This window comes from Trichogramma pretiosum, unplaced genomic scaffold, assembly GCF_000599845.2.
Source record: "Trichogramma pretiosum strain Unisexual culture from Peru unplaced genomic scaffold, Tpre_2.0 scaffold26, whole genome shotgun sequence".
NCBI lineage: Eukaryota > Metazoa > Arthropoda > Insecta > Hymenoptera > Trichogrammatidae > Trichogramma > Trichogramma pretiosum.
Window position 1 is genome coordinate 1,263,890 of NW_019641640.1, and position 15,864 is coordinate 1,279,753.

At 37.8% G+C, this 15,864-nt stretch overlaps 2 protein-coding genes across 2 annotated transcripts; both read left to right on the forward strand.

Annotated features, from left to right (window-relative positions):
• Positions 1–1,021: 1,021 nt before the first annotated feature.
• LOC106652401 (putative fatty acyl-CoA reductase CG8306) lies at positions 1,022–9,163 on the forward strand. Its single transcript, XM_014371327.2, has 6 exons — positions 1,022–1,636; positions 1,726–2,088; positions 2,166–2,419; positions 6,820–7,155; positions 7,263–7,526; positions 8,294–9,163. The coding sequence occupies exons 1-6, from the start codon at positions 1,439–1,441 to the stop codon at positions 8,430–8,432; spliced, it is 1,554 nt and encodes a 517-aa protein (XP_014226813.1). The 5' UTR covers positions 1,022–1,438; the 3' UTR covers positions 8,433–9,163.
• Positions 9,164–9,744: 581 nt separating this feature from the next.
• LOC106652584 (putative fatty acyl-CoA reductase CG8306) lies at positions 9,745–14,163 on the forward strand. The gene is made up of 7 exons (XM_014371617.2): positions 9,745–10,536; positions 11,507–11,758; positions 11,832–12,081; positions 12,160–12,352; positions 12,454–12,693; positions 13,190–13,447; positions 13,542–14,163. Exons 1-7 carry the CDS (start codon positions 10,345–10,347, stop codon positions 13,678–13,680), a joined length of 1,524 nt encoding a protein of 507 aa, XP_014227103.1. The 5' UTR covers positions 9,745–10,344; the 3' UTR covers positions 13,681–14,163.
• The last annotated feature ends 1,701 nt before the right edge of the window (positions 14,164–15,864 follow it).

A 15,864-nucleotide genomic window follows, 5' to 3' on the forward strand; every position in this document is an offset into this window, starting at 1 on the left:
ATCTAGTATGCTTCATAGTACTCGGTATGTTGAGAAATAAGCTTCGACGAGGAAAAATTCTTATTATATTTCTTTTATTAATTCGTACGATCGATCGATTTTCAAGTATTGTATGAAAATCGATGCTCTTAACAAAATACGTTAACTACATTAGCCGCGCGATTTCACTGATAAAATATTGATGGAGTGAATGAAACAAGCTTGTGAATGAATCATTATCGAAGAAAAGTCATGAATCGCTCGGCGGTCAAATATTATGACACGTGCATTTCGAGTGTATATTTTCAAAACAAATAAGGAGCACGTGAAACTGTCCTACCGACAAGTCGTATTTTTACGTAACGATTCAACGCGCGCGCTCCATCTCAAGTCGACTCGGTCAAGTAGTCCTCTCGTGCTTTCAACTGCAAAATCACGCCGTAGGTAAAGAGACTTTCAACTTGACCTGTCACGAATAAGAAGAAAGGATCCAACTACTTCTCGATGTAATCGTTATATTGATGAGTATCGATACTTGTAACGATTATATTTTATTAATCGGTAGCGTTACGCAATGTAACTCAAGCGATTTTGAAATATCAAGATTTTTGGAAGAAGCACCATTTCACCTGTGTCCCCAACACACCGATACTTCAATTTCTACGCGTAAACGGGTATAAGCGGCTTTTCTACTTTTACAAATTTTAATTTATTTCTGCGCGTGTACGTATACGAATAGAAATTTTATTTTAAAAATATGTAATGGAGCACGATGAAAAATAAACGGCCAGGTTGAAGGTCTACGTAAACGTATTATACGCGCTCTGTAATATCATCGAAATTATGCAAGGCACAGAGAGTCGAAGGCAATTATAAACTCGCGACGAGCAGCAGAGCCGGAACTCGATCAAGACGCGGCAATTCTCCTGAATCTCTTTTTTACGTTTATTACGTAAATTCTATGTATTATTTCTATACAACAGACGGCATCGAGAAATAAATGGTAGACGACGAATCTCAGTCTCAGTGTGTCGTGCGTGGATGCTCTTGAACTTGCTCGAGAGAGAGAGAGACGACTCCACTTCTCATATCTCGGCGATTCTCGTGGATAAATCTCGATTAATGTTGCTGCGGGATTCAATTTGCGACGAAAATATTATTATACGTGCACTGGTCGGGCATTAGTATTTGCCCGTGTATAGTGACGCATTTGTTTTGACCGGCCAGCAAGGAACACAATGCGTTACATGCCTCGAACCGTTCGACAGCAGTGACATTTCGTCTTTGGTCGTAAATACACTTCGTACGTGTTGTTTTTTTTTGTACATATACTCTTTCGAAAGCTAAACATTTGGCGCAATCCTCGACGAGTGCAAGTTTTTTATGTTATTATTTCGACGGAGGATCTTTTGTGTCGAGAAGTTGGAGTGAAAGTTTCAATTATCGAATAATTATCAAGATGAGTGAGAAATTGTCGATCGATAGAGCACTGGCACATGGTTGCGTGCTCGTGACAGGTGCAACTGGTTTCGTGGGTGGTTGTGTGCTCGAGCGGCTCTGCCGTCTTCAGCCTGGACCGCGAAAAATTTACGTTCTCGTGCGCAAAAAGCCAAAGGAGACGGCCGCGAAAAGAGTAAAAAAGATACTGAAATCGGCGGTAAGTAACGACAAAAAAATTGAATCGTTCATGACACGCGTAGAGCTTTTCGCGTCGATGTCTAATATTCGCTGATAATTTGTACGCAGCTGTTCAGCAAGGTACCGCGTGGCAAACTGGACCGAATAGTGCCGCTGGAGGGCGACGTGGCGAGCCTGAACTCGAATCTGGGCCTCAAGCCCGAGGACGCGGACCGACTGGTGGCCGAGTGCACCCACGTGATTCACGTGGCGGCCTTCATCTCGTTCGCGGCGGCCCTCGACCACGCCGTCCGCTCGAATCTGTACGGCAGCCGGGCCGTGCTCGAGCTCGCGCGCACGATGCCGAAGCTACGCGCCATGGTGCATGTGTCCACGGCCTACGTAAACGTGCTCCTGGGCACGGAGAACACCACCTTCGAGGAGAAGATCTACCCGCTGGACAACGTGGATCCCGTCGAAGTTTTACAATCGGCGAGTACACCGATTTTTCCATTCCAAGAAATCATATTTACGTTGTTTTTGACTCGAATACGATGATGACTTTGTAGGTGAACAGTTTGCCGGCACAAGAGTTCGAGAAAAAGTACGCCCATCTCGTGGCGAGATTTCCCAACACCTACGCCCTGAGCAAGCGATTGACCGAGATCATGATGGAGCGCGAGCGGGCCCACGTGCCGTTAGCCATCATCCGGCCCAGCATCATTCTGAGCACGTGGAAAGAGCCGTTCCCCGGCTGGGTCGACAATGTCAACAGCGGCATTTTGGGCTTCGTGGCGGGGGTCGGCAAGGGTATATTCATCACGTGAGTAGTGGTATCTCGTCTATTGGAAATTCATTTGTAACATGAAAACATTTTACACCAATGAAGATCAAATTTTGTTTGTCCTCTCTCGTGCGCGAACTTTTCTGGTGAATTTATATGCGGCACAGAGATGTACTTATGGTGTACGTAGTTGATCAGAATCGAACTATAATTGCAAAATAATATCTTTCCATCATTAAATATATGATAAACTTTGCGTTAGGTACGAAAAATTTTCACTGCGTGCAAAGCTTTATTAACATTGAGGCTGTTGAATTATTTGTGTTTACTGATCAGTTATAGGAATTTTCGGACAGAGTTTATAAAATTAAAGATCAGAATTATCTACTCGAATACTAACAGCAAGCAAACACTAGGAAAAAAGGTTCAAATGTTGAACACTATTAATAATTTAGCTTAATAGCTTATAAGTACTAAATAGAAATAAAAGGTTTTTTCACAATCACGACGAAATTGATAGTAGTTCGAAATAGTTTATTATTCTTCACAAAATTATAAGAAATTTGTACGAAAATTTTCTAAAATTATGCAGCTTACTCGTTTGGTTGTAGAAGTCTTCATTGCGTCCAAATTTCTCTGGACTAAACAAACTCTGCTCGCTGCTGAGGTTTGCTAAGATCGTCTACTTCATTCGTGTAAACTTCAAGGTTTTGTTTCCAAATGATTTGTAACAAATATTATGCTTCTTTGCTTCGATGTTTGATCCAATTGTGTACTGTCATTGTGGGTTTTTTGACTCATGTAGACTGTTGTATTCAAATGTTGTGTGGCAAATGTCACACTAAAAGGGTTTTTACGATCATGTACTGCCATTGAGTGCTTTTTTAGTTGACCTTTTTGGCTGAATGATTTGTGACAAATTCCACATGCGAAGGGCTTAATTCGAGTATGTACTGTTTTTATGTGAGTTTTCAGGTTATATTTTAGTCCAAATGATTTATGACACATTTCAAATTTAAAGGGTTTGATACGATCGTGTACTGCTTTTATGTTATCTCTTACTTTGGCTTCACGGACGAATAATTTGTGGCAAACTCACATTCAAAAGGTTCTTTTAAGATTATGTACTCTGTCTACGTGACGATTTAGGTACCTTTGATCTTCAAATGGTTTGTTATAAATCTGCATGTTCTTTGATCCCTTTGAACCTGTGGTTAATGCGCGACGGTGTATACTAAATTTATACGAGATTTGAGGATATTTTTTAGTCCGAATGATGTGTGGCAAATGTTACATTCAAATCATTCGCCATGAATATGCTCTGTCATAATGTGTCTTTTCAGTATATTCTTATATCCAAATGATTTTTGACAAATTTCACATTGAAAAGATTCACTACGATGATGCACTGTGTGTATGTGATTTTTTAAAGTATGCTTATATCCAAATGATTTGTGGCAAATTTGACATTCGAAAGGTTTGATACCATCATGTACTGCCTGTTTGTGACCTTTGAGGTGACCTTTTTGCCTAAATGATTTGTGACAAATTCCACATTCGAAGGGTTTAATCCGAGTATGTATTGTTTCTACGTGAGTTTTCAGGTTATATTTTAGTCCATATGATTTGTGACAAATGTCACACTCGAAGGGTTTGCCACGATAATGTACTGTTATTTTGTGTCTCTCAAGGGTAACTTTTTGTCCAAATGTTTTGTGACAAACTTCACACTCGAAGGGTTTGCTCCGATCATGTACTGCATTTTTGTGACGATTGAGGGCAGTTTTTCGTCCAAATGATTTTTGACAAATATCACACTCAAAGGGTTTACTTTGATCATGTACCACACTTATGTGTCGCTTGAGGTCACCTTTTTGTCCAAATGATTTGTGACAAATGTCACACTCGAAGGGTTTGCTACGATCATGTACTACTATTTTGTGTCTCTCAAGGGTACCTTTATGTCCAAATGATTTGTGACAAATTTTACACTCGAAGAGTTTGCTCCAATTATGCACTTCATTCATGTGAGTCTTTAGGTGTTGTTTGAGTGCAAATGATTTGCGACAAATGTCACATTCCAAAGGTTTGATATGATTATGTACTGTGTCTATGTGAACTTTGAGGCTTGCTTTTCGTCCAAATGATTTGTAACAAATTAGATATTCGAATGGTTTGTTATGATCATGTACTGCCTGTTTGTGACCTTTGAGGTGATATTTTTGCGTAAATGATTTGTGGCAAATGTCACATTCGAAATGATTGTTCCGATTGTGTACTGAATTCATGTGAGATTTAAGATGATCCTCTCGTTCGTCATTCTCGGATTCGTCAAGCTTCAATTGGAACTTTTGTTGAAATGGACAGTTATTATCGTAATCGAATTCTTTCTTTATCAAAATGATCAAAAATTTATCGTTCAAGTAATTGGTCTGAATTCGTTTTTCTATTTTCACATTTGAGGAATAACTTTGATACTCAGTTTTGCAGATTTTTTTTGATGAAAAATTTAGTTCGAGTTTAACATTTTTGCACTGAAAATCTACGTTTATTTTCTCATCTATTTTTTCTTGTTCCGAATCGAAAATAAAATCATTGCTTATATCTTCCCAAGCATCGTCCAGCTCTTCCTTTACCCTGAATAACAATTGACCGTAATGAAGCAATCGCTTAGAAAAATATTATTGTATGAACAAAAAAGTTATAGGTATACCTAACAATTCTCTCGCTATGTTCCATCACTCGCTTGATTATACGTTATCCTTGGAATTTTTCACGATAAACACTTTGAAAATATTTGAGGTTAAACGCTCCGATTAGCTAACACTGTGCTTTGAACAAAATGTATATCTTTTACTGATATTCTTTGTAAACTCTTTTGTATCTATTGTAAACTATGGGAATATAGTTCTCACCAGAGATTGTACACACTTCACTACTATAGCAATGCAATGGTAAGTCGACCTCGCGATTTCGATATCTGCACGATGAATGATGATCCTTCCTCCCTCTAGCCTCGACTGGCCCTATATGTTATGTACTGCAATGCGTATTCACTGGATTGTCGTTAAAACTACATCAAAATTGAAAAGACAATTTGATCTTGCCTAGTCAATCCCGTCGATTTCATCGACTTTCTTACAGATACATGCGACATACGTGGAAAAACATTTACACAAAATGAAAATATTTCTTTGAACCTACGTCGAGGATCATGATATTACAAAGATGATATTTGGAACAAAATTTTATTAGGCATTTGAGCTGCAATTCGTATCAATAATTTTAAAAAATACATCTCTTCTTTTCTATTTGTAAAAACGTAATGTTTTGATTATGTTTTGAAAATAAACTTGATGTAGTTGATTGTTGGATTTGAATATGTGGCGTTTCATGAGTCTAGCGCGAGTTTTTAAATTCTGCGATAATGTGATCGAGTATGGGTATGATTTTTGCATGAGCGACGCACTGAAACGTGCCAGTAGTAGTTAGATTTGCGCCTTAAAAGCTGCAATCATTCGTAATATAGACCCATCTCTTTTAAAAGAAACGTCTAGCCAAACAAACAAACGAACATTATCTTTCGCAATCACTTTTTTAACACTGCGTGCGCGAAACACGGGTTTTCTAACCTTAAAGCGTCAGAAAACCCTAGTTTCTCGCAAGCAGAGTTAAAAAATATCGTTTGCAACTAGTCCGCGAGGAAGTTGACTCACCCAGGAGTCTTTGCACCCTCGCTACGCTCGGGTGAAAACAACTCCTGGCTGAGTCAACTGCTTCGCGCACTTGTTACAAAATATACTATTTTTTGCACCGCACTCGCTTTAAATACCTTGAACAACGAGTGAAAATTAAGCATTCGTCTAATTGGATAGCTGTTGCTGTAGTGCTCGAAAAGACTATACTTTTAAACCGACTCACGTATCCTTGAATTAAAACCAGGCATTGACGAAATCGTCAATATATATGATTTAAAATTTCTATAATACATTTTTTGATGAAAAAATGTTCTGGTCCGCAGAAAAATATTCGAACGAGCTCCGGCAAAACAATTTGCATATCTTAAGACCACATAATTGTTCTCCCATCTAAAAATAGCTTTTCAATGTCTTTATAAGCACATGTTCAAACAACATCTTCCATAAAGACATTTGCTTGAAAATTACAGTTGAATCGTATAAAAATTACTGATTTAATCTATAAAATACATGCACAAAACTAATTCAACTACTCGGATATAACAGTTACAATAGTTTTTTAATAAAGAAATTAATTAATTTTTTATTTCTTGACTCATTAGCGATCATTAATTACACAGCTCACTCTTTTCATCACAGAAGCGGTATAAAATCGCGACTATTATCCTCGAAATGCCGAACGAGAAAGCGAATGAAATGTAAAATCATAATTCCTTTTTTTTTTCTTTGTCTCGCTCAAAGTAATCGAGCACGAGCCGAGAAAGCCATGGACGCCATCCCGGTGGACATGGTCGTGTCGACGATCCTCGCGGCGGCGGCCAAGGCCCAGCTCGAGCCGACGACGCTGCACGTGTTCCACTGCACGTCGAGTGAGGGCAATCGCACGAATTACGGCGAGTTCACGCGGGCCGTGGTGGAGGCCGCGCGACAGGAGCCCTGCCACGGGGCCTGCCTCTGGTATCCGAACGTGAGGTTCCGCGTCAACAAGTGGCGCAACTACTTCGTCATCTTCGTTTATCAAGTCATCCCGGCCTACGTGATGAACTTCTTCTCGCCGAATTCCTACGGCGGTAGCGTGTAAGTTGAGCGCAAAACGACACATGCGAATGATATTTAAAATTATGGAGAATCATCTCAAGTGACATCGAGTTTGACTGTTCCTTTTTTTTTCGCACGTTCATCAGGCTCGTCGACGTTCAGCGAAAGTATATGAAAGGCACCAAGTACACGTCGTACTTCTCGGTGCGCGAGTGGTTCTTCGACAATCGAAAGACCAAGGAGCTCGGCGAATCCCTGCCGGTGCACGAGCTCATGGCCCATCCCATGGACTCGTCCGTGGTCGACTGGCCGGAGTACTTCAGGAATTGCATTCGAGGCGCCAGGAAGCACATACACGGCGAGAGGCCCAGCGAGAAGAACGACAGATACGCCAAAAGACAGATGCAACTGTGAGTCGCGTGGCTGCTGCTGTTGCGCCACAAATTAATTTTTCCAGCAACGATACGCGTATATAAAGCGAGTGGCGAAAATTATCCCGTGTACACCGTTGCAGAAATTATGCGACGAGGACGGCTTTCGCTCGTGCGCTGCCGTCTGCGTGTATATCCAGCACGCGCTCGTACATAGGCAAAGAGTCGCTTTCGCTCGCGAAATATTGGAAAATTATTGGAAATTTTTCGAGTCGTTTACGCGCGCGCGGGCATGCACAAAAAGAAAAGATCGGATGATGCTTGCTGATTTTTAAAAAATTCGTTTTTATACGACGCAAGTATGGGATGCGCGAGTTATAGTTAAAAAAAATCAAAATGTAAATTGATGAATTTTATCGTTGCGGACAACAAAAAAATATCGTGCATAGGATCGTGGAATAGTTAAACGAGCTAAAGAGTCATTGACACCTATTGCTCATAATGTATATAGCCAACGTTGTATATCCCATGCGCGAGAAATCACGGGGCTTTCGCGCAAAACGCGCCTGTGCGTGTGCATAATCGAGCACGGCTCCAAACTCGTTGGCTTCTCTATATCTATGCAAGTCCTCGACGACTAAACGTCGTCGTCGTCGTCGTCGTCGTCGTCGTCGTCGTCGTCGGCTTTTACTTCCTCTTACGCACTCGAAGCCACTCGCCATATATACATACGCGTGCGATTGTTGACTTTGCCATTCTACGGCTATGCAACTTTTTCACCTTCTCCTCCATATGTGTGTTCGCAGATTATGCTTCCTCCATCACATGGCGCCGTTCGTGTTCATGGCAGTGGTGTTCCTCGGACTCACCGGGATCGTGGGTACGAGCGTCAGCTGGGCTATAATCATCGCTTCCATTGTCACGACGATCGAGGTTTGGATTTAAGCGCTCGGCTCCGAAAAAAACAAGGATCCACTGTGAAGTCGCTATTATCTACTTATGAAAAAAAAAGTTATATTTATATACTCGATGCGTTGAGCAATCGACCGCAAATCTTGCGCAATTCGCTGCTCAAGCACGAGCTGTATTTACAATCGCATTCAATAGGCTGAAACTGGCTTCGTTTATTATAAGCATCTCTCTCTCTCTCTCTCTACACATATCTCTTCTCGAGATTTTCGATTTCACGCCGATGAGACAAAAAATAAATATCATCGACCAGATAATACTTTATATTTCACTTTATCCTGCGCATGCCGTGTATTGCGACGAATTTTGATATTTTAGCATACAAAAATCGCCCATAATCGACGAGTGGAAAAATTATCATCGTTGCTCGATGAGAAGGATGATGATTTTTGTCGACTAGGGAAAGGCCTCTCTCGATCGCGAAATTGCTCATTGCTATCCGGAAGATGGACAACGCTGCCAAGGTCGATTATAAAATTGAAGCCTATGCGAAATTTTATTTTGCTCTATGCGCGTGTCGATCGTCGAGCGGTACAGCATCTGTACTTATACGCCAGTGGATGAATATTTGTTAAGTAAAAAAAGTGTTACCTTCAATTAGCTTTAAGATAATTTATGAATGGGTTTTTTTTTATATTGTTACTCTCGATGGTTTGTTTCATACCAAAAGTTGTTATACATTATTCGTACAAATAAAAGAATACGAACAAAGAAAAATAGTAAAGATCCAAACTTCCATGCAAATTACCTTGCGCAGCATCAGCGGCATGGCGTGAGTGCATTTTTCACGCGCGCCACTGCAATTGCGACGCTAATTATTTTTTCCTTACTTTCGTCACTGACGCTCACACGGTGTACATATCTAATTATTTTTTTCGAGAGTTCATCCTTGCTCGGCATAATGACTTTTTTGTAGCTTCGTTTTGATTGACCCCCCGCGCACAACTCCAAAATCGTGCCGCAGTGCGCGAGAAAAGTAGTTCTCGGTCGGTGTGATTTACTACACCAGATTTTCAAAATTACACGATAAATGTCAAATAAATCCGGCGTAATCCTATCGCTCTCGCGAGTCGAGCATCGATCGACGCAAGTAAGGTGTAAGGAGGAGATAATCACGTTTCCAAATCTGTAAGTTTATCGGTACACGCGGAGCACCAAGTCACTGATGAACGAACATGATGCAGATAAAAGTGGGTCTCGAGATATGACAATGAAAACAGGTAATGGTATTATAAGACGAGCGCAGTAATGAGCGAGTTATACGACGCGTAACAACTCGTCAGGTAGTTTTTTTTTCTCTCTCGTCATTATCCTCGTGCGAGTAGGAGTTAAAGTAGCTGCGGCGTGTGCCATTCGCGTCAATCGTATTATCGTTACGACGTGTGTGATTACACTTTATACATCTCCGCGCGCAACGTCGCGCGTACGTTGTCAGACGTAGTTTTTTTTTCATAAATATTATACGAGAGTGTACAGAGCTCGGAAGATCGGAGCAGCTGCAAATACACAGACGCGCACTCACACGGATGGACGGGCTCTTGTGTGGAGCGCGCCTAATATTATATACATGGCTATGTGTGTATATAACTGCCTGAGAGGTGGTCGGGGCTGTATATTCTAGTCGCTCTCTCGGTGTTGTGCAGCGTGCGGACACCAGTTCAGTTGAGTTTCGCAGGTTGCCGGCAACGCACGCCAAAACACGTGCTGCTCTCTCTCTTACTCTCGGCCAGTTCATTTGTGCGTCGCTTTGTTTTGAAATTCTTCATCAAAATAAACAAACGCCCAGCAAGTTGCAGATTACATCGAACATCCGTAACGCGCTTGCGTTTACCTTGTTTCACGACGATAGCAGACGTCTGACACAACGTACAGCAGCAGAATCAGCAATATGGAATCCGCGGTGGCTAATTACTACCAGGACAAGAGCGTCTTCGTGACCGGTGGCACCGGCTTCCTCGGCAGTGCCCTCATCGAGAAGCTGCTCAGGTGCTGTCCCGGCATCAAGAACATCTACTTGATCATCAGGCAGAAGCGAGGCAAGACGGCCGAGGATCGTCTGCCGGAAGTGCTCCAGAACTCTGTGAGTTTTTTTTTGTTTGGCATTTTTTTTTTTTGACATGCTTACGCGAATAAGTGCGTTGTTTAGTGCGTTACCTCATACTTCTGTGGTATGGCTACATCTTACGTCTTGTTCTCTCTCTCTCCGTCTTTCTCTTACACGGCTTCAGCGATCGTTGCGTGCAAACACACATTATATACACAGAAATGTGTAAGTAATATTTGCAAGTATGGACCTCGACAGTTGCGATTGAGCTATAGCCTCCATAATTGCGGAGTTGCGTTTGCCGGACTCGCGAGCGACGTTGATTGTCTACGTACATACACACATGCACAAGGGGGTTATTGATAGTTCGCTTTTTTGCATTGCCAATATATAAACACAGCACATGCACCAACACTCCGGCGGCGGCTCTCCGCGTGGCGGCTGCAGCACGCGAGTGTTTGCTTTGAGCAGCGGCCTATTTTACATACCTGCCTTTCGTTCGCGGCTATCCTGCCGCACAGCAGTTTCAAAACGATTGTAAAAGCGACGTTATGAATCATTTTTATAAGCGCTCTTATGTCACGCGCTTTTTCGAATTTATTCTGTGGGTTACGAGGAATCTCCGACTAAAATTTAACTCGTATTTCAAAATGTTTTTAATTAAAGATGATAGCCTACTCTCGATGCTGAGTGCCAATCGACCTTTGTAACAAATTTGATTTATTTGATTTTTAATTGCAATTTCAATATCAAAATCGCATTCGTTAAGGAATTAAAAAACTGCATAACTTGTTAATTAATTTTATTTTTTACTCATTCATACATACTTTTTTTACACTTATGAAGTACATTCCAAAAAATATTTCAATCATTAAATATCTATTCAATTATTTTCACAAATAAAACCATTTTTTTAGTCATTTTTTATGGGTTAACAAGTATGTAAAAATTTCTATTTTCTTGTACTATTTGAAAAAATGTTCTAAACAAATTTTTATTCTCACAGGTCTTTGATAGATTAAGAGAAGAAGGAAAAACTGACTTATTCAAGAAAGTCATTGCTATCAGTGGAGATATTGGAGAAAAAGAATTGGCACTATCGGAAGAGGATCTCGATACATTGTCTGAAAATGTTCATGTTGTATTCCATTCAGCAGCAACCTTGGATTTTGAAGCAGACTTGAAAAATACTGCTAATGTTAATTTACTTGGTACTCGACGAGTGGTTGAATTATGCAAAAAGCTCAAAAACTTTAAGGTATCAAATATTTTTTCTTTACCTGTACAGTTTTGTTGAGATAAAAAATGTTAAATATTATTATTATTTGCAGTGCCTTGTGCATGTTTCCAGTGCCTATGTTAATTCCTATATTACAGAAGCCTATGAACGAGTATATGAAGCCCCTACAGAGGTGGAAGGATTACTAAAAAAAGTAAAGAAGTACGCCACCCAAGAGCTTATTCCAATGACAGCAGATATCATTGGAAACCATCCCAATTCATATACTTTTACTAAACATTTAGCTGAGCATGAAGTTGTAAATTCAAAATTACCATCAGTAATTGTTCGTCCTTCTATGAGTAAGTTTTCCTTTAATAAATTGAAAAGAATTTTATAAAAATAATTTTGATTCATTAATATAATCAATGAACTTACAGTTGTGGGTGCTTGGAGAGAACCAATTCCTGGTTGGACCATTTCTAAAAATGGACCTCAAGGATTTTTGATGGGAGCTAGTAAAGGTGTTGTACGTCGCTTGCCTGTTGCTGAAAATCTTATATATGATTACATTCCAGTTGATATTGTGGTAAATTCTCTGGTAGTAGCGCCTTATTCTGTTGAAAGAGATAAGTAAGTCAATTTTCAAACAAGAAAATTCAATTAAGTTAAATGAATATTTTTGTATTGATCTCTCCTAAAATGTTAATATTCAACGTACTTTTGTTTTACAGCCCATCTACAACCACAGTTTATCACCTTACATCAAGTACCTGCACTCCTTTTAGATGGGCAGCTGTAACGGATAAAATAAATGGTTATCTGCACAGATATCCACTGGCTAGTGCTGTTTGGTATCCTAGTTTAAAACTGGTTCCATCTTTAACTCACTTTAGAATTTCTGCCTTTTTTGTACACATGATTCCAGCTTATATCTTGGATACTATTACTAGAATAGCTGGAGGTAGACCTGTGTAAGTTTGAAAACTATTTTTAATACTTTGTAGTGAAACAAAGATGTTTATGTAGCATTTCACGTCAAAACTCTCAGCGCGACCGGGACGGTATTATTCAGTCGAATCGTTAAATTTGTAACTCGCTGTAAAAGTACCTAAATGCACCCAGAAGAAAAAAGTAACCCATCATTTGATCTTTCGATCTAGACTATTAAGAAAAATCTTAAAAATTAAGTTTTTAAGAAAATCGACTTTAAAGGTTTCTCAGTGATTTTTCGGAGGAAAATGGAAAAATTCGGGAAATCTGATATCACCGTCGGAAAGCCGAGGAAATTTTCCTTCGAAATAATGGATTACTTTTTTTCTTCATGGTGCATTTAGATAATTTTACAGCGAGTCACAAATTTAGCGATTCGACTGAATAATACCGATTGTGGCTGCGCTGGGATTTTTGACGTGAAATGCCACTAATTTAAAATTGATGACATAAATAATGTTTAATTATATTTTATAGATTGGTTCGTCTACACACAAGTGTGAATAAATCTCTTGACAAACTCGAAAAATTCATTTTCACGGAATGGAAATTCCATAACACGAAGACTCTAGAATTGCATGAAACTCTCAATGATAAAGATAAAGATCTGTTTACTATGGATATTAGGCCAATTGATTGGGAAACTTACTTCATTGATTTATCAAAAGGTGTTAGGGTGTATTTGAACAAGGAACCTATGAAAAATTTAAATAAAGCCTTGAGAAAAGATAAGATGTAAGTATTGAAAATATTTCTTGGTGTTTATAAATCGTTTTTAAAAAAAATTTGAAGTATAACTTTACACTAACCTTTTTGTAATCTGTTTCAGTTTACTAGTTCTTCATTTACTTCTTCAATCATTGATTTTGAGTTTTATTTGGTGGTCATTCAAATCGATTTTTGGCATGGGCTGGACTGAAACAGGAATGATTGTTCCACTCACATACTTCCTTATGAGTTTACTATAAATAACACTTCTTCGGGTTCAAAACGGAACTATATACTAAAAATATTTTAGTAGTTGATGATGTTACTTTCATAATGAAATTGATGAAAACGGAAAAAATTTAATAAGCAATGTTATTCAGGCACATCAACATGAATGATACTTTGCCTTTTTATATCAACATCGTTATATTAAAAATATATTAGTGATATTAAACTGATATAATTTAATTACACATTGTAATAGTACATTTAATACATTTATTATATTTAACTTATTCAAAGATTAAAATTTATGTAAATTCAAAGGATTGATTTTGTTAGATCACGAATGAATTTTTATTTATGAAAATAGATTTTTTAGGTGCATCATAATCATATTTATATTATAATTATAATGCATTATAATCATATTTATAATCTCTTAGTCGTATAAGAGGTGAAATGATTATTTTGTACTGCATATGTTTATACTTGACAATATTGAGTGGCTAATAAAAATATTTATGTATTTTATTTACTTTTCTTTTTATTTCGATTTTATATGAATTTAGTATATTAAAATTTTACTTTAAATTGTTTTCTTATAACTATATTTAAATCGATTGATTAAATTATTTCTAATTTTAACTGAAATCGTATATTAAATACCAGATCGTGAAAATTCAACTCAATTTGAAGTGAATCACACTTGTGTGAATAGCATACAATTACTATTATAAAACAATTGCGGTCTACTTAGCACGTATTTGGAACACTGTTACCTGATAAACACTAAAAATTGGGGTGTCTTACTACATTATTTACAGAAAATCGAATCTTTCTATTTTCAAGGCTGTCATATCACCCAATTATCACTAAATTAAAGTAAATTAATTAGAAGAACGCATTTCAATGACGCTCACTATGACTCAATATAATGCATAATTGTAAAGAGGTAATTCAGAGATAAGAAAATGATTCTCTCTGGACGATGTTGATTTCCACCCATGGCACACTCAGAGTGACGGTGCATTTTGTGCATCTGTGTAAGTCACTGGAAATCCCCATACGCATTAAAAAGGTTTTACGCGTTTCGAAACCACAAATTCGTTAATGGGAGAGAGACACGATTTGCGTGCATGAGTTTCCTTGAATTCAACGAATGAAAATAAAAATGCATAAAAGCAGTCAAATTCTTCCTTGTTCATGACGTTAGTAGAGTTTGATACAAATAGTGACACAAAATATTATCGTTTTATATTTTTCATTTGGATTTTAAAAATCACATCTTTTGTCTATACATCAAACACGTTAAAATTTCAAAATTTCAAATTCACTTTTTGAATTTAATAGCAGTTCATTTCGATTTCATTGTTTATAAAAGATCGCATTCAAATAAAGTAAACCTTTACCAAAACCGTTTGTCTCAGCAAATGCGATTCTAAAATGAAAAATTAATCGATATAGTCAAATTTGGATTATAATTATTCAAATTAAATGCAGGATAGATGTATATGCATTTTATTCGAATTGATTGTAATTTTATTGCATTAATTAATAATTTAACTTTATTTTAAAAATGTACAACTATTGGAAGTAATTGGAAGGAATATTTAGTTTCTCATTAAAATTAAATAGCTGATTTTACTGATAAACCCATTTATTTATTCAAAGATTTGTGATATTGCGCAATGAATAATCGAGCTGTAGCTCTGAGAATCGACGTTGTATCATGCAATGTTCATTTTAAAGATTTAATGGTTATCAGATTTTTTACATTTTACAGTTTCAGAGCGATTTTAATTTCGAAATTAAGAATTTGGAAGAGTTGAATAATTCTTTACGTCCTGTGGAGAAACAGATGTAACTGGCGCAGTTAGTGAATAAGTTTGATTTTTTTATTAAAAGTTTTTCAGATTTTTTTTTGTCAAAATTGGTATACAATTTACAACGGTTCTTATTAGAAAAATGTTTGAGCGCTGTTAATTGTACAAGTAGCTTTTTCTACATCGAATGTGAAAATATCATAATTTAAACGAACAAATCAGTACAACGCAAATGAAAACAATGAAATCAAAGTAAATTGTAGTAAAAGTTTATCTGCGAACGAAAATTACTCTATAATTCGTTCAAAAGGATGTACTCTGATTAAAGGAAAAACTAGACCTTCATTTTTAAATGATAAATGGTTAGAAATCGGCAGTATCAACTTTAATTTAAGTGAA